We start from the raw sequence: 21,157 nt of genomic DNA on the forward strand, positions 1-21,157 counted from the left end.
CCTTTCTTCAGACGCATCTGCTGTATCTTTAATAGCATGTATGAGTTGTGCTTTACAATCAGTGCTGCTTTGCTCAGCTTCAGACTTTTAGATGAAGTCTGTACAGATAAACATGGATCAGAGCCGCTGCAGCTTTACAGTTTCATACTAAGCCTTTGTCTTACTCGATCTTGTTTCTTGGTGTTTAAGATACATATAATTCTTTTGAACAGCAGAACAATAAGATACTAAATCAGATAAGAACAGATTGCAAATCTGGGCTGAGGAAGAACAACCTGGCATTGACCTCTTTTGGGAGACATCTGTCAGTAAAAGCTCATATAAATTCTTTTTTGTTTTATAACGTGGTTTTGCAAATGCCTGCATGTCTTTAACACCGACTCGGGAAAGGAAGCAACTTACGCAGCCTCTTATTGTTGATACAATTGCAGAAACTCATAATGCTCTTGGGATTCATTTATCTATTCCTGCTCTAGCATATAAACTTTCTTGTTTCAAGATTGAAAACTTTGTCTTGTCATTTCTTCCTTCTTTCCCAGTTGTGGGAGGATGAAAATGAAGGATGGCAGTACATCTAAGAGATAGCAGCTGCAGGGGTGAAATATTTTGCTTAAAAAAGTACTTTGAACGTAGAAATGTACAAAACGATTACAATCTTGAAGTTCTGCAGTTCTTTCTATTCAGTCTGGACAGAAAATATTATCTGTCAAAAACTGCATTGCAGTAATCTTTCATGTTTTTGTTACCAAATGTCTACAATAATCTCGAGGTACTAAAATAAATGTAAGTTCTTTCTTCATTTGACCTCTCAGTCACTTACATTTTTCACTCTGATAGCAATAGTGAATTTTTGGCTCCGATTTGTAATCTCCTAAATGCCAATTACTTGGTTAAGTCAAAAGTTCCGACAGAATCAGTTTTACAATAGAAGACAAAACTGTATGTCAGCCTGAGAAAAGTGTTAACCTTATTAGCCTGTAGTTTTAGAAATGATACTTTGGGTGTTGTGATCCTGCAAGAGGCATGATGATGATGATGATTATTATTATTATTGTTTTGAGACCGAAAAAATGTACTGGTACTGTTTGTTTTGTTCTGGTTTAAACAGAGAGCATTGAGACACTCAGCTCATTTGGATTTTGTATTTCTGTTCAGGTATGAAGAATGGTAATATTATCTTAGAGTCTTTTAAATCTAGTTAACATAGATCTGTTTGAAGAATTTTCTCCACGGTGAGTATGAGAGAGAGAGAAAAGTGAAAATTCCTTTGGTTTTGTTGCTGCCAAATTGGGATTCAGTTGAAATGTTCAGTGAACAGGTATTTGGATCAAAAAGTATCTCTTAGAAGCTGTTTCACTGTAGTACCCATTGCAGTGAGAGGTGTGGAAAAAGATGTGCAATCTTCAAAACCTGGCTGTATAAGAAAAGAAAAATTCTGGTCAGATTTATCTTAATTCTTAACCTGCCAAGATGAATTCTAAATCAAGGTGCTGTATTTTATAGAGAAAAGGCTGATCTCATTTAATGTGTCGTAGACTGTATTTCGAAAGAAATACAAACAATGAAGCAGAATTATATTAAACTTGTTCAGCTGACCATCCTGCCTTCAGTACAACAGTGGCATCTGCCACCGGTTCAGGATTTGCCCAAACTTGTTTTGTGACCCCACTGATTTACCTTTTATTTGACTGGCAGTTGTCACCCTTGTGAAGTCCATTTTAGCGTCAGTGCAAGAAAACAGTTCTGGTTTTTAGTCTATTTGATTTTTCTCTTTACTTCTTTTTTCAGTTGCTGGTTATGGTGTCTGATCTTTTACTCGAATGTAGCAGTGGTACATTTCCTGCTAGAACACTGTGTATGAAAGGGAATGAGATCACTCCTTCCCCAATTTTTCTAGCTTTCATCTGTTACATGTATATTGATATCCTGTGTCTTTAATTTCTGTATTACTTTTTTTTTTTTTCGGAGGAGGCACTTGACTAAATTTACATAAGACAAGTGAGTTGAAAGTAATTTGGTGTTTCAAGTAGCTCCACAAAAGGCACTTACATAATATTGTGAGTGTGCCAATAGACATTTGAGAAAAGAGTGTGCTTTTTTGAGGCTTTAAAGTGAGATCTGAGGCTGTAGACTCAGTTGGAGAGTTTGAGCTTTTTTTTTTATCCATTGCTATTGAAAACTAAAGCATAAATTTGATTAATCTGAAATGATTAATCTACTTTCCACGGGTTTTGAGGTTAGCGTTTCTGATCTTGTCAATTCTTATTGTTCTGAATCATAAGGCTCACCTTCTAAGACTCTCTCTAGTTGTGCTCTCTGAAACATAATTGTCCTTCTGTGGAAGCCTGCAAAAACATTTCTTGGAATTCTAGTCTGTTGAAATTCTTCATTGCTTTGAAAGCAAACAAAAATTAAGTAACTAATTTTTTTTTCAGTTGATCATATAGTGTAGTGGGCTGTTAATATTTTCTGTTATGACAACCAGTTTAAGTTGTCATAATACCAGAAAAGTATAACATTAACCACAGGTAGTGTATTCAGCACTGCCAAGAGTTATAGAGAACAGACAGTTTCTACCTTCTTGATGCATTGTGAGATACCCTACCAGGAGAAGTTGACTTGATTTTAATTACTAGTTGAATTTGGTTGTCTTCAGATTGCTGTTAGGTAAAGAGTTATAGGGAAGTTATATAGTTCAGAAGTAAAAAACAAACAAAAAAATCTCTAGAACAGTCTGGAGAACTTCTGTGCATCCACTCTGAGTTACTGCCCTGTCAAATCCAGCTGCAGTTGCTGTAGAGGTTTCCACCTCAGCCAGCCATCCGTCCCTTTGCCCAAGGCTCTTCAGTAGCACAGGTGAGGGAAGGAACAGTTTTCAGGATGCTTTTCAGGATGTCTGCACTGCCACAGTCCAACCAACCTTGCTTTGAGTAGGACACCCTCATTTTCTCCTTAACGATAACCTCTGGTACTAATGCTTGTGATTAATTTCTGGAAACAAAAAGGAATATATTTTTGCTGGATTGGTTCCCAGAACCAACTTGCTGCCTGACCACATGGGCAATGTTCTGGTGTGAGTGAAAGACAGTTTGGAGGGCAGAGCCACGGTAGCTGTGACCTATATGGACTTAAGCCATGACTAGTCCAAACTTTTGTTGTGTAGTCCATCAGCTGTTAACATACACCTGCACTGAGCTGAATACTCATTACTACCAACCCAAGATCTCTGATTCACATTTTGTTTTGGATTTACCTGTTATGACCAAAGAGAAACCTGACTGAAGGGTGGTAATGAACAGAAATCAGTCTGTGGCTGCTCTTCAAGGAATAATCGAATGAGGACAGATGTGCTTGTTTCCAGCATGTTGTGCTGCCTGAACCAGCAAATGCATCTTGCATTGCAGCTTTATCTGGGGTACAGTACAGCCATAACTATTGTAAAGACCTGACATAGCCAAACCCAACATTTCTGGCACGAGTGGATCTTATGGAGTTGTTGGGTAGTTGCCTCACTTTGGACTGGTGTAAAACCACAGGGCACCTCTGAATTCCTCTAGCAAATGTGGTGTCTGATCTAGAAGAAAAGTGGATGGAGGAGCTTACTGTGATAGTCAGAACATCTCTTTACAATTTGCTGTGCTCGTTGCAGGTAGCGGCTGCCTTCAGCCTCCCTTCTTAATTTTGGCCGAGGCAACAAATTTTTTGTTTCGTTGGAAACAGATATAATTAAGAATAAAATGATTATCTTTCTGTGTTTACATATGGCTGTAGGTGAACTGAAAACTCATTAGCGAGTATTTATCCCTAGAGAAAAAAGTATTTTTCAGTGTTTTTTTTTGTTGTTAGCAGTTTTCTCATTGCTCATAGGTCTAAGTTTTTGGCTCAGAATATTGCTTTTGAGTAAAGATAATCCTATTGACACAACAGCGGTAAGTTCATAAGTGAGCAAGATTTCATGCTTTCTGTAGAATGGGAATTTTGGCACAGCTGGAAATCCTGGTGTATTTTTTTCTTCCACATCATGCTCTCCTGTCTAATGTTATTTGTACTTTAACAGTCTGTGAAAATTGCATTATGGTTTAAGCTTTTAAGCTTTTAAGGTTTAAGCTGAAAAAAGTTAATGTGTGCTTTAAGCTTTATTTGAAGAGATATCTGTTACCAATGGTGATATATCCCATGTTCCTTTGATCCAAATCATATGGCAAATTTTATTTAAAGTAGGAGGGTAAAAACAAACGTACAAAATGAGGCCTGTTTTGGTGACCTTGATGTTAAGTCAGAAGATGAACCCAACAGCTAAAATCCATTTGGGCTGTATATATGTCTGTGAAGCATATCTGGATTCTATATGTTCGTTTGTTTTTTTGAAACCAGAGCCATTTTCTGGGATTATGGTGCAGCCCTCACAGCAGTCTTAGCACTGAATTATATCCTGAGCTCTTGTCAGACCCACCACCATGCTTTTGCAGGTCTCGTGTGTTTACCAAAGTCAGAGCAGTTATGCTGGGTGGAGAAATAATAAATAGGCATTTCATTTTCTAACTTCTTCCTTTCACCTGCTGCTTTATTTCCTTTGGTGTTTCCTCATTATGATAGTGCTGGAAGATGTGGCACTTCTCTATCGCTTCTTTTCTCAACAGCATGTTGGTTTTAGAATTAAATGTATTTAGATGTCTGTTTTCTGAAAATCTGGAACATGCAGCCTAGTTAGCAGGATGAAAACAGAAGCGGGAGCATGGGAAAGTTCCTTTGAAGAACATTACATAAAAATAACTATTGTGAGCTTATCACTATGTGAACTGTATTAAAAAAAAAAAAAAAAAAAAAGATGCACAGTGGATAAATAATAACAACTAGAGTAGGCATCTTGTACGACCTTCCAAAATTAACTAAATAAAACATGCTGTCTAACGTCTCCTGTCCCAGCAGAGAAGTGGCATAAAAAGGATGAAAGTCAGCTAATACTGGCCTTTTTCTTGGAAAACATTGTCAGCTGTGGTGAGTGGAGGTCTGTACAAGCTCAGCTGCTCTTCTGAAAGCGGGAGGTAACTTTACTGTATAAAGAGCTTTAATCTATGAATGAAATGGGAAAGCCGTTTAAGAAATGCAGGCTTTTTGCTGACTCTCCTGCCCTCCAGATGGTCTTACGTATTCTGTGTTCAACAAGTAGGACTGTGGTAAGCATGAAGTTAAGAGCTGTAGCGTCGGTGCTGGTCTGTGCCCATGGATAACTGGGAAGTTGTCAGGGAGCAGGTCTGATCCCTGCTTCGTTGACTGGCGAGCAGGATTGATCTCTGCATCATTGACCAAAGCTGTGCAGAGGCCCTGGCCTGACTTCCAGATGGTTTTAAAGAACATTCTGAGGAGTGACACTCATAGGAAATCATGAAAGTATGGGCAGATGTGGTGAGATGGTCCTCCTGAATAGAATGCTACTTTATCTGAAAAGAAAAAAGGTTTTTTTTTTTTTTTTTTTATTTTGCTACGTCTTGAAGGATCAGTTGTAATTTTATGCAGACTCTACCTGATAATTGTCCCTGCTTGCGAGCTGATATATGTGATAAAATCTAAACAACAATATATGTAACTGATTCTTAAGTGATAATTTATGTATCCTCCAATATCAGTTTCATTTTAATTGAAACTTAGAAGGGACTGACCTTTGCATCATCTGGATTTGCTGAAGAACCACCAATGTTAGCCTCCTTATTCATGCTGTTGTAAAGCCCCGGAATTTTATGCAGTATGTGACAAGGCAGGTGGGTGGTTTTGAAGATCACCGGTCTCTTAAAATGGATAGTATCATAGAATCATAATCATAGAACATCCTGAGATGAAAGAATCATTGATTCCAACTCCCAGCTCCACACAGGACCACCTCAAATTCCAACCCCGTGTCTGAGATCTGCCTAAACACCCCCTGAACTCCGGCACTCGGGGCCGTGCCCACTGCCCTGTGCAGCCCGTTCCATGCCCACCGCCCTGTGGTGCAGCCCCTGTCCCTGACCCCCACCCGCCCCTCCCCTGACGCAGCTCCATGCCGTTCCCTCGGGCCCTGTCGCTGTCACACAGAGCAGAGCTCAGCGCTGCCCCTCCGCTCCCTGTGAGGAGCTGCAGCCGCCATCAGGCCTCCCCTCAGCTCCTCTGCTCTGGGCTGCACATATACAGCGGCCTCAGCCACTCCTCGTATGTCTTCCAATTAAATTGGAGTGCTCTGAGTGGGTTAATTGTGCAAACTTTTGTCTCCTTAGTGGTTAGTCTTGTGACTAGAAGCACACAGAAGTGGCATTCCCAAAGCAGTATTTGCAGAGGGCTACTTAACAGGTGGAGTAAAAGCCTGAGGTGCCCCAGTGCAAGGGCGGCCTCCCCACTTTGCTAACATGTAGTTAAATAGTGATTTAAAGAGGAACTGGCTTCACCCTCTGTTGTGTTCCAGGTCACTTCATGTTGCTGTGAGAAGATCTTAAATGTAGGCAAACCTACTACAGCAGACCTAGGAGTTTTGGCTGTGACATGCAAGAGCAGGAGGAACAGAGTGAGCAACTTGGGGTCTGGCAACAGAGCTATGGCTCTCTAGGCGGTGGTGCAGCAGGATTTAAGGCCTAGGAGAAAAGCTTAAGCTGTTTTGTTTCCTCCTGTACTTTTTTTTTGGCATTATTTAATCTCTAAGTATTATTAGTCAGGTGCAGTATTAAAGTTACATCAGTGCGAAGACAAAGAGATATCTTCACATAATATTTGTGGAAAGAGTGTTGATCACATTCTGCCTTGAATGGTATTGCAGATGCTACAAAGTGTGTGCCAGATGCTGTAAAATGTGTGCCAGAAAATGTCATAAACGTATACCTAGTCAGCTCCAGTTTGCCAAAATCAGTATTCTCCCTTGATGTGATGCTGAAATACAGTATCAACTTTTGTATAGTCATGTTCAAGGTTGTCATCTGAGTCAAACGAGGAGTACCACAAATAGTTAGACTGGTAGAACCTCTGAGTATTTTAGAGAATGGATCTCCATTTCTTTTTTTAATACCACAACATTCAGACAACTGTGTTGAGAAAAGGCAGTTTCATGGTTCAGTAAACCACTTTTCATCTCACGAATATTTCTTGCTGTTTTGGAAAGCTATTTCCAGTGTAGCTCATAAATAAGTTTTGGCATTATGCTCTTGTCATTTATTCTGAAACTGCTGCTAGTATTTGTGCATATATGTTCTGTGGTACCTCTGCATATGTGTCTTTGCAAGACTGAGACATTTATTTTTGCTTGAAGAGTTACTCGCATTAACAACACTGTCTAAAATATATTACAATACAGTAATTATGTCATTTTGGGTCTTTTTCTAAGAACTTTTTAATGAAAATTTGAGAAGAAAGCAAAAAAGGAAACAAATATTTCCTAAAACTGATGGCTTGAAGTCTCTTTGAAAATGCTGTTTAAGGGCAATGGCTAATGATCCTGAACCTGAAAACTATACTTCATGCATAATCTCCATTTAACTTTAGGGATAATTCATCATGTAAGCATCTTAATAAAAAGCAGATGTAGTTTATAGTAAGTGATACTGTTATTCTGATGCTACTATACTCAAATATTTTAATTTGAGCACATGAATGGTACTTCTGTGTACTGAGAAATAAACACAGCCCTCCAAAAGATGCTTTAGACAGTCTTAACTCCGATTTGAACATCTGCTCAGATTTATGCTGTTACTTTTGGCTGCTTTAATATAGAAATTTCTTCTGTTTTCAGTCTTCTGCTTAGAATGTTAATTCATCATCAATAGGTATTGAGGTATTAAGAAACTGGTGTTCATTCAGACAGCTCTCAGCCCTATGCTCCTCTCTTTCCCATAAGAAAACAAAACAAAACAAAACAAAAAACAAACAAACAAAAAAACCCAGAGGATCTATGACATACTGTAGCTAGAAGTTACAAGATGTTTGTTTGAGAACTAATTATTCAATTAACTTCTTAATTTTGCACTGATATACTTTCATGTGAAAATGTTATGCATCTAGCCTTTTCAGTATGTATTCTCCCATCTTAATATTTTGACTACACAGAAAATTTGGGATGCTTAAGTAACATTTCCTAACTTGTAGCAGCTCAGTTGCTGTTTCCTCACATCTCCTGCATGAGGAATCCTTGGAGTCACTGCATAAGAATTCTGGATGGAAACATGCCAGCTATGTTAGTGTGAACAAAGTAAATGGAGAACACACTTTGTGAAATACTTATTACCAGCAGACTGGATACTTTAATTGTTTACTTTTAGAAAGTTTTCACTGTCCTCAATCAAAAATCTTAGACGCATCTTTAAAAATATCAGTTTAGGAAGTAGAATTGTTTGACTCAGAAAAACAGGTATTGCCACAACAAGACTCACTTGTGTCAGCATTTGTCACTGTTCTCTCTGTATAACTGGTGTGTGTACTCCGTTATATATTCTTTTTTCCTTGTTTTGAGTTGAATTCCAATTGAATCTGTAATATGACCATATGCCTCACTGCAGAAAGCTTTTGATGGCTCCTCTTGGAGGTATCAGCAGAGAGAGATTGAATGGCGTTGCTAATTGAAATGTATTTTGTGGTGTTATTGAGTTGGAGATGTCACTTTTGGGTTCCTCCTCTTTCAATTACTTATCCATTTTGTCTGTTTGTAGTTGTCAGTTTTTAATGGCAAGCTTACCTCAGAGTATCTGCAGTGGCTGGCACTGTGGACCTAATCCAAACTGGGCTGGCTGACTGCCTCTTAAAAAAAATAATAATAACAAAAACACTTATAGCAGTAGATTTCTCCTGTAGTAACTGATTCTTTTTTTTTTTTTTTTTCCTGCAGTAGCAAAATTACTGAATAACTTTTTGCCTCTTAAGTAGCAGTGAAAAATAATTAGAAGTTAAAATCTGTAATCAGAACCTCCTTTTGCCTAGTAACTGTACTGATCAAAGTAGGCAAATGTGTGCTGTGCTGAGGAGTAGTTTTGGCTAGGAAATGTTAGTGGTGCTTTCCTGAGGTCCAGCTTTGCAAATCTGTTTCTCAAAATTGGCTGAAAATCAGCTCAGGCTCTTTGAGTAAAGTGTATTTATCTTGTTTACAGTCTCTTCTCAATTCTTTCATTTAAACATTTTAACCTTTTTTTTTCTTTCTAGTTTGCATTGCAGTCTACTTTGGAATGGTGGCCTCAGCTGTACTTTGCAGTAGCACTTTATTTCTGATGCTGCTATGTTGAAATACAATATGATATTTGAGTGCTAATGTTATGTCCTAGTGAACATGACAAAGTCATAAACAACATACTTTATAGCATGTCTCATTGAAATTAATATCTTTTTCCCATTCTGAATAAATAAATGTATGCATCATAAAGTTCATTTTTCTGTCAATTGTAGGGAGCAGTAGTTGATGCTGTGCCCTTTCATATACTTGTATTTACAAATTCACATTTCTTACTCTGGAAAGAGAAGTCTTGTTAGACATATCTTACAGTTAAGGAGGCAGAGGACTATAATATCAGCTTTTCAGCAGATCTAGCAGTGTGTTCATCACACTTGTATGTTTCACAAAACCCCTTGAATGCTGATACTCTGAGAGTATGATGAACACAGTTTTTCCTGTGACTATAGAGAGACTGTATGAAGTACAAAGATATTGAGAAAAGTTACAGTTATTTTAATGAGGAAAAAATATTAATATTAAATACTTTATCATAGTCAGCAATGCTGAGCAATAATATATTTTTACTTAATTGGGAATTGTAAGTATATCTATAAAATAGGATTGGAGGTGGATGGAGTAAAGCAGCTAAAGTGGTTGAATGCTTTTCAAAATGTATTTCTTATCTTCTTCTTTAAAACATTTAATAACATGTATTACTTGTTGGCTTAAAATGAAAAGTTTTATTCAGATGCTCACTGGTGACAGGTGACAGGATGAGAGGAAACGGCCTCATGTTGTGCCAGGGGAGGTTTAGGTTGGATATTGAGAAAAACTTCTTTACAGAAAGAGTTGTTAATCACTGGAATAGGCTCCCCAGGGAGGTGGTTGAGTCACCATCCCTGGGTGTGTTTGAAAACAGTTTGGATGTGGTGCTCAGGGACATGATTTAGTGGAGAGGGTTGTTAGAGTTAGGGTAGTATGGTCAGGTTGTGGTTGGACTTGATGATCTTTATGGTCTTTTCCAACCTGAGTGGTTCTATGATTCTGTGATTCTATGATTTGTAGGTATGCTTACCAAACCAGACGTGTCACTTCTTCTGAAAACTTGATCTATCGCACTCTGTCACATAATTACCTATTTTAGTGCTTTATTATGGCAAAAATAAAGCAACGAATCCAGCCCATCAACGTTTGTAATATGTAGTCAGCTTTAAATCTCTGATTTAATTGTTGTCAGGAGGCATTGAAGTGTTTGTATTTTCTGGTGGGGCAGCACAAAGCATACATGTTCTGTGGGACTGGCTACTGCGGTGCTCGACTGCTGCTGGAAGCAGAGCCACTGCCCAGGTGTGCCAGCAGCATGGCATTTTGATGGATTTGGGCTTCTTCAGGGTTTGGGGGCCAGTTTGCAACAGACTGGCAGACCTGCTCTGGCTCCTGATAAAGAAGCTCACTTTGCTCCTTTTACAGCTTCCATCCATCACCTTTAGCAGGTAATGCTGTCCAGTGATGTGGATGAGTCGTACCTTCTGTTCCAGGCTTTGTTCTGGTATAGGATTATTTATTCTGATATATGTTACATCTTTTGGCCAGATGCATTCTACTTGTCTTTTAATAAAAATGCAGCATTAGAATTGTAGGAATAATTTAACTCTAAATAAAGGGCGTAAGATGTCTTGCTGAAGGCAAGAAGTTCCATCTGAACATGTCTGTTTGTTCAAAGGGCATTCACAATCAAGAAGTGTTCCCTAAATTAATAAGAGGCCACTATGTTTTTGTCACGTACATGAGTATATATATATTTTTTTCTCCTTCTGTATCTGAATTTCTTTACTGTTGTTTTCTAGCTGTCTTTCTTTCTTTAAATGTTTCTGTTCTGTTCTGTTACTCCTGTCTAAAAATCCCACTGAATCCTGGAAAGATAATGTACTCTTTTTTGAGGACTGTTTGTATTTTGAATGCATGTTAAGCATCAGTTGCTACATGACCTAGATGTTGTTCTGTGCTGATATCTTAAAAAAAAAAAAAAAAAAAAAAAATTGCTTTGGCTGCCACAGCTTCATAGGAAAGTTGCAGAATGGTTTCTGTAGCTTCACTGATAGGGAATTGCAAGTGGGTTATGGTGTGATTCTTCAAGATTGCTACCTTCCTCTTGAACAGCATCTGCTGAGTAAGCTTATAGCAAGGTACCTGTTGCTATTCTGAGGCTTGGAGGTGTGGGAAGAGTTCAGTGCAGTTCCTGTTACTGCTTCCCTCCTGTGTTAAGCTGTAGAACTTCCCGCACAGGGTGTGAATAGTGTATAAGTGTTTTCTTTTGCTAGATGGGGAGCTACATTTGTGGTGTCTCTAAGCATATTTGGGCTTTTTCTGTTTTGATCCTTAGCTCTCTTCTAAACTTCCTGTTGTGACATGAAATCAGTATCACTACCTGGTTGGACATGCTTATAAACTGCGAGGCTATAGTTACCTTTTCAAGGATTTCATGATGTATCTTAAATTGTAGTAAATAACAGTAGTTCTTCTGAAGCCAGTAAAGGTAGAACAGCGCAGGATTTGATGTTCACTCTGGAATTTTAGAGTTTGTGGTCAAATATGATAAGATTCAGTACTGTATTCAAAGTCTTGCATCCATAGTGTGTTACACTCTTCCTTTCCTTAGCTTTAGACATAAAAAGCTAATTTAAAAGACTTTGTAACACAGATGATAATTTTGACTGTGTATGTTTCCAAAGCCAGGATATTTTTTTAACTGATTTGGAACAAAATGTTCTCTCAGATGAGGATTCTTAACAACTCTGGAAGAGCAATCTGAGAAATGCCTGCTTTCCTGCTTTACTCTTCAAGATTATAAAGTGGTTTTGTTTTCTTTTTCCCTTATCTTTCTAAGTGATGGAAGGGCTCTGTGACTTTATTTTTAGGCAGAAATCTCCTCCTCACTTTGCAAGTCCACCTACCCTTCCAGCCATTCTACTCCACAGCTGTCACAACAAACTTTCTTTCAGATGCTGTTAACTGTATCAGACATCACTGTGCAGCATGTGAGTTTGTTACCCTGGGGCTTTTCAGTCTATTTTAATGTTATCAAAATCACTGTATGATTTCAAGGTTTCCTACATTCCTTGGAGGAAAATCAAATGGTACATGGTTAGGAAACCGATAGGTACTTTACAGATTTAGGAGACACTTAGAAATTACGTGGTTAATATCCTTAATTTACTGTTTTTCCTTTCCCTCATTTCCCATAACTGGGACTCTTGTGAACTCTTTGCATCCATTTGTCTGTATTTTCAACTGGGATTTTGGGAAAACTTTGTCACACTGAAGCAGAAGCATTGCTTGCCTTCCTGTTTCTCTTATTTCCATTCCCTCTGCCCCTCTTTCAGTTATCTGATTGCTAGAGATAGAATTCTCGGCAGATACTTTCTTTTTTTCTATTATCTTTTCTACTGAAATTTTCCATCTTTTGCATTTAAGTAATTTGTATTATAATGATTGTAATGGTTATAACAAAGGTTAGCTGTTTACAGATCAGGTGGGCTAAGGCTGTTATATATAATGGTGCCAGAAAAGATGAAGATCCCAATGATCTTGCCCTTTAACATCAAAGAGAATAGTTAACTGAGGATAAATGGATCAGACAATAGGTTCAAGCATCTTTAAAGTAGCTGCTTAGCTACTATTAAATGCATTTATTACACTGTCTGCACAATGAAGGCAACAAGCTGTACATTTTATTCCCTTATAGTACTCATGGGAGCTGGAAAATACTTTTTCCTGCCTTTTATTTCTCTTTTACATCTCTAACTTTTTCTCCCCTGATATTTTTAAGTATTTTCAGCTTGTGTTTATGGGTCCATTTCATATTCTGAATAACGGATCTAAACTAGAGGAGAAATATCTTCAGCTCTTGTAGTCCAGACCCACCTGCTTACAGAGTATCAGCTGCAGCATGTTGCACAAACCACCTGTGCTCAGTGAGATTTTGAATATCTCCACATCCAGAGACATCACAGCCCCTTTGGACAACCTGTTCCTGCTCCTGACCGTCCCTACTATATAGAAGCATTTTCTTGTGTTTAGATGGAATTTCATGCATTTCAATTTGTACCTCTTCTCCTGGCACTGAGTACAACTGAAAAGAGCCTGGCCCCATCCTCCTTGCACCCTTCATTCAGACATTTGGAGGGTTTACCTTCGTAAAGGTCCTGTCTGCCCGTTTCTCTCTTCACTTTGAGTGGCAGTACAACTGTGTCTTACATCAGCCACTCTTCCTAAGTTTGTATCACCTTAAAGCTACAAAGGCAGCACTCTGTCCTAGCTTCCAGATCATTAATGAAGGTATTGAAGAGAATTGGACCAAATACTGGCTCCTAAGGGATGCCACTAGTTACTGGCCATTAAGTAGACTTTGTCCCAGTAATTATAGACCTCTGAGCTTGTCCTGTCCATTTTCAACCACCACAGTGCCTGCTCATCCAGCCCATACTTTGTCAGTTCCATAAACAGATCCTCCTCCACTGAGGGTAGTTCTTCCTTGCTCCAGACTTTCTCAATGAAATTTGTCTCAGATTTTCTATATTGTCTAAGAGGTAGGAACCTGTATAACCCTCTGGGCTGGAGCTTTAAGCCCTGCTGAAGTCTCTGGAGAGACCAAGTTCATCTGCCATAAACATGCTGTCTCCGATACGTGAGTGGCTATTGGTTCTGCTCAAAATGTCAGAGGAGCAGTGGTGCTTCCCACTTTTTGCTTAATGTGCCAGCATTTAGAAATCCATTTTGAGAAGTGAAAGGTGGGAGTTAGAAGTTTTACATGTTCTTGAAAGCTTCACTTTTTAGAATACCCTAAACTTGAGGCTGTAGGCCTGGCTGAACACAGTAGGCCCTTCTGTGTCCTTTCTGTGCATGTAAGATGTGTGTATATGGAGAAATAAACTAGAGGAAGCTTAACTGTAATGCTCTATTGAGCATCCTTGCCTGCTAGAAGAGCAAGGGGGAATCCCAGGTTCTTACTCCTAGAAGATGCTTATTTTGTACTAAGGACTCACAAAATTAGTTGTATTAATAGGACTTGGAGAAAGGATGGCACTTCCTGAAAGCGTGTTTTCTTCCTATCTGATTTTGCTCTGAAGTTTTACTGAAGACATTCAATGAATAATTAAATGCATTGAAGATTTGTGCATATCCTATTATTATTATTAGTTTTTAATTTGGCAGGCACAGTGATGCTCACTTGCTGAATCCAGCTAGTGAAATGTGCAAGAACCAATACTTTCTGACTCACTGGGGTGACAAACTTGATGTTGCAGACTGTGAGAACATGTGCTCTTTTCTCTGAATTAGCAGCAGAGTGATTCCTGTATTGCAGTCTAAGAGGGTATGGCATTACTTTACCCAGCAAGAAATTATTTCTGAATGCTTCTAGTTATTGACTAGATTATGCTGGTCTACTTGAGGAAGGCGAGATGCATTGTGGTTCCATCCTTGTGCCTTTGCTCAGGATTTGAAATCAGTTATGTGCTCTACCAGTGGGCAATGGCAGGTAGTGAAACACTGCTGGCTGCATCCTCAAAAGCTGTGGAAACGTCTGTTTTCAATGTTCAGTGGGAAATTCAGGGAAGAAGCATGGCCCTGAAATTCAGATCCTCTGGGGCAGTCATTGGAGCAAGGATGCTGCTGGTTTTGGATGAGGCTAGAAAGAGCAAAGGAAACATTTCTTAGAGAATGTGATAACTGGTTTTGTTTCTCCACTGAAAAAAATGCATGAAGTTGGTAGCTGGGGGCTCCTTGAGGTATTAAATGGTAATTAAAAATTCTTCCTGCGTTTTCCTTTCAACAACTTAAGTATATCAGCATTGTCTAGTAGATTTTCAAGCCCTTAATCAAACAAAAGCCCAAGTTTTAAGTTTTTGAACTAACTCCACAAAATTGTCTTACTCCACTTGGCAAGAATTTGCTTTCTGTCAAAAATCAGATTATCTTTCCTGCTCCCTTGTGAATGGTGAGCCTGGCAAAAAACAAGGGACAAGCATGGTTGTCCTGAGAAAATAGCTGATGTGTCTAGCAGAGGATGTCTGTGAGCTTGTAATTAACTGGTCCAAAGGGAAGAAGTATGGGGAAAGTACAGAGCTTAGCAGTAAAAATACACCAATGCTCTCTGTGTACTATAACCGCAAATAAACAGTAGCTCAGACTCTAACAGGCTTTTTACAGTTCTCTGTCAGTGTCCTGAGATAACCCCAGAGTCTTCAGCTCCAGCTTGTGCCAGACCTTTGCCTCGTGTCTTACAGCAAGAGAGGAGATCTTTGCAGTGGATTTATTGCATGCAGATGAAGTCACAGGTGATTTCTCTTGTTTTTTTTGGGAAAGCAGCACATCGTTCTCAGGAATATTTTACTGCCAGGGTCTCAAGTTTAGGAAACATTTGTATAGTTAAAGAGAACAGTTTAATATTCATGTATTGCTCAAGCTACTGTTGAACTTGCTCTTTATGAAAGGCCCACAAAGGCCTATGATAGGTAAGTGGTTTGCATTGATTAGCCTATAAGCTGGGCTTTGTGACTCCAAGTAATTTGTCTTTTTTTTTTTTTTCCCCTCTGGTCATTTATGAATTCTGGCAATGTGTTTAATCCTTTTCTTCTTTCTGTGTTTTTTTTCTACAAAACTGTCTTCTTGTACCAGCTGGCATTTAAGATGGTGTCTTGTGAATGCATCCCTGCTGGGTCTCCCATCCTTCTTGGGAGCTGGTCAGCTCACAGCTCTCAGAAAGGTGCTCTGGGTCAGCTGCCTCTTCAATTGGCAATCTGTGCTTCTAAGTGCTTCTAAGTGCCTGTGTGCAATATTCCCCACACATGCAGTGTGGGGAATAAACTCAAGGAATTAGAGAACTTTGAGCAGTTGTGGGGCTGTAGTCTTGCTGAGATCATGGAGAAGACCGGAGTGCTGGAATGGGTGGATATGGATGGACCTCCAGAGATCCCTTCCAACCTCACTGTCCTGTAATATGCATGTTCCTGACTTCCCAGAGATTATGCTTCAAGTTACAAGTGCTTTCTTACAGTAATATAGAGAGAGAATAAACTCTTAGCTTTCACTGACACAACTACACTCTTCAGTGCAGTTGATAATGCTCTCCTCCTAGGATGCTCTGTCATGGTAAAACTTCTTCGAAAGAGTAAGTTGAAAAAAAGACCAAACAAACCAGAAGTGGCAACTGTACAAACTATCAAACCTAGATCTGGATTTCCGAGATTCTTGTTTTCCTTAATGTGTTTCTTGAACGAGGGGAAGTGAAAGGAATAGTTCCTGAAGCTTGCACTGAGCCAAAGATTTCTAGGTGGAAATATAAATACACTGAAGCTAATAGAGGACAGGAGAGGAAATGAGACTAGACATATATTAGATGTGATGTCAGAATTCATTCTATGGTGAGGTGTCTTCATTGTTACAAAGGCTTTCTTTTATTTATTTATTATTTAGCAAATGCTGGAAAATGATCCAGAGTGAACATGGTGAGAAAATGAGTTCAGCTATTTGTGTTTCACTGTAACAAGCGTAGATGGGAATGTAATTTCTTAGTTTAGCCCATTCAGAGTGGAGCTGGTAGAAGGCTTCAGTACAGTTGTCATGCGCTTCCAGGGGTACACAACTGGTGTAACCTCACTTCTGCTCCCTCAGGAATTACTTAGCTGATGGTTTGCTCTGTGGCTTTTGGTAGAAGGAGTTAATTCAAGCATATTCTGCAATCATTCTGTGGTGGTCAAATTAGACAAATATTCCGGTTCCTTCTGACAGTTTGATTTATAAAGTTACTTGGCTATTGTGAAACTTGCCTACTCCACAAAATGACTGAGAATTTATATTCTAAGTTAAAGGTCCTGCTGTGTGCAATACTTTAAAAATTAACTTTTTTTTTTTTTTTTGGTATATGATGGTTATTATATGTGGGTATAGTATATGCAAATACATGTGTATATACTTCTGTACTCACAGCCTCCCACCTATTTTTGTACTGGCTTTCTGTGTGCCCATAACATTATGAATCAAAACACCTAAGTGAGTGTATTATTGTAATTCCTAAGGTCAGTGATTATAAAATGAAGAGTGTAACTCTTAAGAAGTACTAAATAAATACAAATAGGGATAATCTGGAAATCTAACGATAAAAGCTTTTGGTTATACTTACGCTGTACAGATCTGCTTTACCTGTATTTTATCCATGTTATCCAACTTATTAGTCATTTGTTGTTTGTAGAGAAATTGTTTCCAATAAAATCTTTTGTAGAATAGAGGTTAATGTTATGCTTTAGTTTTACTATATTTTGGAGCAAATTTCATTTGTTTTGAAAAAGTGTGTCTTTGAAAGTCCATGAGAATGGCAGGAGTGATGGATCAAAATCTTTTTGGCCTCCTAGCAATTGTCATGTCACTATTTCTCAAGTCTCTTCACAGCTGCAGGGATAGGGCTGATTTAAGAGCCTTATTTTTTAGTGCTAGTTTGTGGGTGTTTAGTGTTGAAGACTAATATTTATTCAGATTTCAGCCTAATTTAATTTCAAAGGAAAATGAAGTGATTATATTACCTTTTGCAAATATCAGTGAAGACCTTTCTATTTTTTATTTGGATACTCATGCCTTCTGTTCTATAAAAAAGCTTTGCAACTGCTCCAGCTGATTTCAGTGGCTTCTTTGTCAGTTCAGTTAATAGTATATAGACAACCCATCTGTTTTACAGGATCGACCAGTCTTAAAAATGAGAACTTTTAAAGATCAGTGAGTTATACTATGAAGTTAAAGAAGCTTACTGTAGTACTCGACCCATAGTCAGCACCTCTCTAGCACTGCACCTCTCTGCAGTGCTGCTGTAGGAAGTCACTCCTTAACTGATAAACATGTTAATAAAACATTTGGTTTCTCTGGTAATCACATGTTTGTGCAGTGCAGAAGTTAATACTTTCTCTGTGGGCTCATTGGACTTAAATTTCTCTGATTTCTACTTGCATGAGGGAAAGTGCTTTCCTGGTTACAAAGATAGAGATTAAGAAGCAGTTTTATTCATGAACGGTTTAAGAAATATTTTTGTCCAGATGTTTTGTGTGAAGACATTGAATTCTGGCAAATCCTGCTTCTAGCAGAAGGGAGCTATGGGGCTTCTATTGGATGGGAGCAGCTCAGGGTCTTTATTCAGTGAAAGATATGATTGTTTAAAGAGATGCTGCATTCCACAAGCATTTCTGAAGACCACAACAAAGGTTGTGTCCAGTGGTCTAAGTATCTTTTTCATTTGTTTTCAATAATTGTGTCCTCAAGTTGATTTTGCTTTCCTGGCAGTTCTGATCAAAGCATTTTCATGATAAACTGACTACTTTTCATTTTGGTTTGTCTGCCAATCCAAATAACAAGAAAGACTATTGCTGATAACTGTGTAATTTTTTTTTTTTTAATTCTTTTTTTTCTTTTCCAACAGGCCATCTGTAGAGAAGAGAAAAAATGAAATACCTATTCTTAATATTTTTCATGAACTTATTGCCACAATATGCTGGCAAGCCTTTCAGCAGAGATGGCAATTACCCAAAAACATTTGAAGACATTAGAAATGAGATAGCTGGCTATTATGATATTGCTAAAGCTATTATTGATCTTGCTGTTTATGGGAAAGCTCAGAACAGATCTTATGAAAGATTAGCTGTTTTTGCTGATACCATAGGACCTAGACTAAGTGGTTCAAAAAATCTAGATGCAGCCATCAAGTATATGTACAGTGCCCTGCAGAAAGACGGACTGGAGAATGTGCACCTGGAGCCTGTGAAAGTACCTCACTGGGAAAGAGGAGAAGAGTTTGCCATGATGCTGGAACCAAGGAATCACAGCATTGCTATTTTGGGACTTGGAAGCAGTGTTGCAACTCCTCCGGAAGGTAATGCTTGTTTTTTAACACCAAACTGTATCATACCTCTAACAGTATTTTCTCTCAATGGTCAAACTAAACTTTAATTCCTGCTAGCATGGTTCTGCAGGACAAGATGCCAATTTACCGGTACTTCTATGCCTGATATGGTTGTGGTACAGTCTGATTTGGTTCAGTTTGGTTGAATGGAGCTGTAAAATTCCAGCTGATTCCTGACCCTCCTCTAAATCCATACTTTGACTTGAAAACTTGTTTGCAAACATTCTGCTCCTCTGCTTAGGGTAGTGGGCAATTTGGTCCTATGATATGGGCTTATCTGGCTGTTCCTTTTTTATTGGGTGAGGAGATTTGGGGGGGCAGAGAAAACCCTTCTAGGTGGGGTGCTGAGTTGATGTGATTTCTACTCTTCTTGCCATGCTCTGCCCTGCCAAGTTCAGTACTCCATTACGAAGGGAAAAAAAAAAAAAAAGTCAAAAAGAGGAGTAGAATCTTGTGCTGAGCTTGCAAATTGCCAGCATTTGCTAAGCATGGCAGTTGGTGTCTGTTTGTCCTTCCTTCTCCCCACCTCCTCCTCCTTTCTACTTGCTGTCTCAGGCTTGCATGGATAACTTTTTGGCACCTGCTGCTGAAAAGTGTGCTGCCTTTTAGTAGATCATACATGATGTGCTATTTCAGGAACAAGAGTGATCTTTAGAGCTCAGCAAAAAGCAGTCTTTTTCAGCTCCCAGACATCATCTTGCTTGCTAATGAACTAGTTTGTTAGATTGTCTTTTTGTATATGTTAGTGTGGGGCTTTCTCAGGATTGCTGTGTAGAACCTTCTTCTGTTCTGCATAAATAGCAGTAGACTTACTCCTAGACAGCTTCGAATGCTATCGTGTTCCTTTATAAGGAAAGAAATTTAGGACATAAAAGGCAACGTTATATCATAATTTTCTTACAAATCATACATTTTTTCTGATAGTGAGCTTTTTGATTGAAATAAAGCAAATTATATGTATAGGCTTTTTTGTTTAGAAAAAAAATGCATAGTCCTACAAAATATGACAAATTAAAATGGCGACATATAAGATATGTTTAGAATAAATCTTAATTGTTCTGAGAAACTGCTGCTGTAAGTTTTGTTGATGGTATTTCTGCCTTACTCAAGTAAATTGTCTACAATGCAATACAAATGAAACCATTAATAGTATCTATTTGAAGCTTAGTGCTTCAGTAGAATATTTACAGCAAAGGTTAAACCTACAAACTCACTATATCTAGTGCACTCCTATTCTAGGCTTCCTAAAAAGCAAGCTAAAATTAAAGTGGTGTTTTGGTGTTAGGCAAGTGTTACTGAACCTGTAAAGAGAACTTGCAATTTAATCTTGGTGAACATTTTCACGTTCTGGGAAGTCTCCTTGCTGCTGCCTTTCCTCAGTTGTGCACTCACTTGCACTCACATGGGTTTGCCTTTTTTTTTTTTTTTTTTTTTAAGAAAGATGCATATTTTACACGTTTTAACAACGCTCACAGTGGCTAACTGGATCCTTTTTTCTTTGTCTTTAAGCGTTTTATTGTACTGATGATTGAAGATTGTTTTCAGTGCTGGTTTCTACTGTCAGATGCTAGAAATAGAGCATCATCTTTCTTCCTTACCTTTTTTCTTTCCTTCAAGATCAGCCATGTTTCTGAAGAGGTGTACATATTGCTGTGAGAAAGCTGGATGGTAATCAGCTCTCTTCTGAAGAGCAGACAGCTTCTTATATGTGGTGGAATCCTTTTGAGGAAATGACTTATTTTTCACTTAAAACCTACCCTATTCTTCCTGGCTCTTTAGATTTCTTCTGCCCTCATCTCGCTGTGTGGGAGCTGTGGCAGGTTGCCATACCCACAGGCTCACCAGCCCCCTGTGAGCCCTTGGCTCCTGCTGTGAGGGCTGAGTGGCCACAAACTGACAGGGAAGCCAAGGGAAGCCCCCAGTCTCTGCAAGGCGGGAGCTGGGAGATGTGCTGCTCAGGTAGGCCCGAAAGCTCACCTCATCTTGAACATGGCATGAAAATCATATATTTAAGTTTTTTAATGCCACTGCTTCATTGCTTCCGAGGAATTTATTCC

The 21,157-nt window shown here is 38.7% G+C and overlaps 1 protein-coding gene across 7 annotated transcripts in view; it reads left to right on the plus strand.

Annotated features, from left to right (window-relative positions):
- CPQ (carboxypeptidase Q) overlaps window positions 1-21,157 on the plus strand; it is a 160,794-nt gene that overhangs the window by 1,776 nt on the left and 137,861 nt on the right. For all 7 annotated transcript variants that reach the window (XR_016465263.1, XR_016465264.1, XM_090137823.1 and 4 more), the window contains exon 2: window positions 18,621-19,070. Coding sequence is in view for 5 of the 7 variants with exons in the window: in XM_090137823.1 (XP_089993949.1) it covers window positions 18,644-19,070 (427 nt within the window). In the remaining 2 variants the exon portion in view is untranslated. The remainder of the gene's footprint in view (window positions 1-18,620; window positions 19,071-21,157) is intronic.

The sequence above is a fragment of the Phasianus colchicus genome, chromosome 3 (assembly GCF_987193195.1).
Source record: "Phasianus colchicus chromosome 3, bPhaCol1.hap1.1, whole genome shotgun sequence".
Classification (NCBI taxonomy): Eukaryota; Metazoa; Chordata; class Aves; order Galliformes; family Phasianidae; genus Phasianus; species Phasianus colchicus.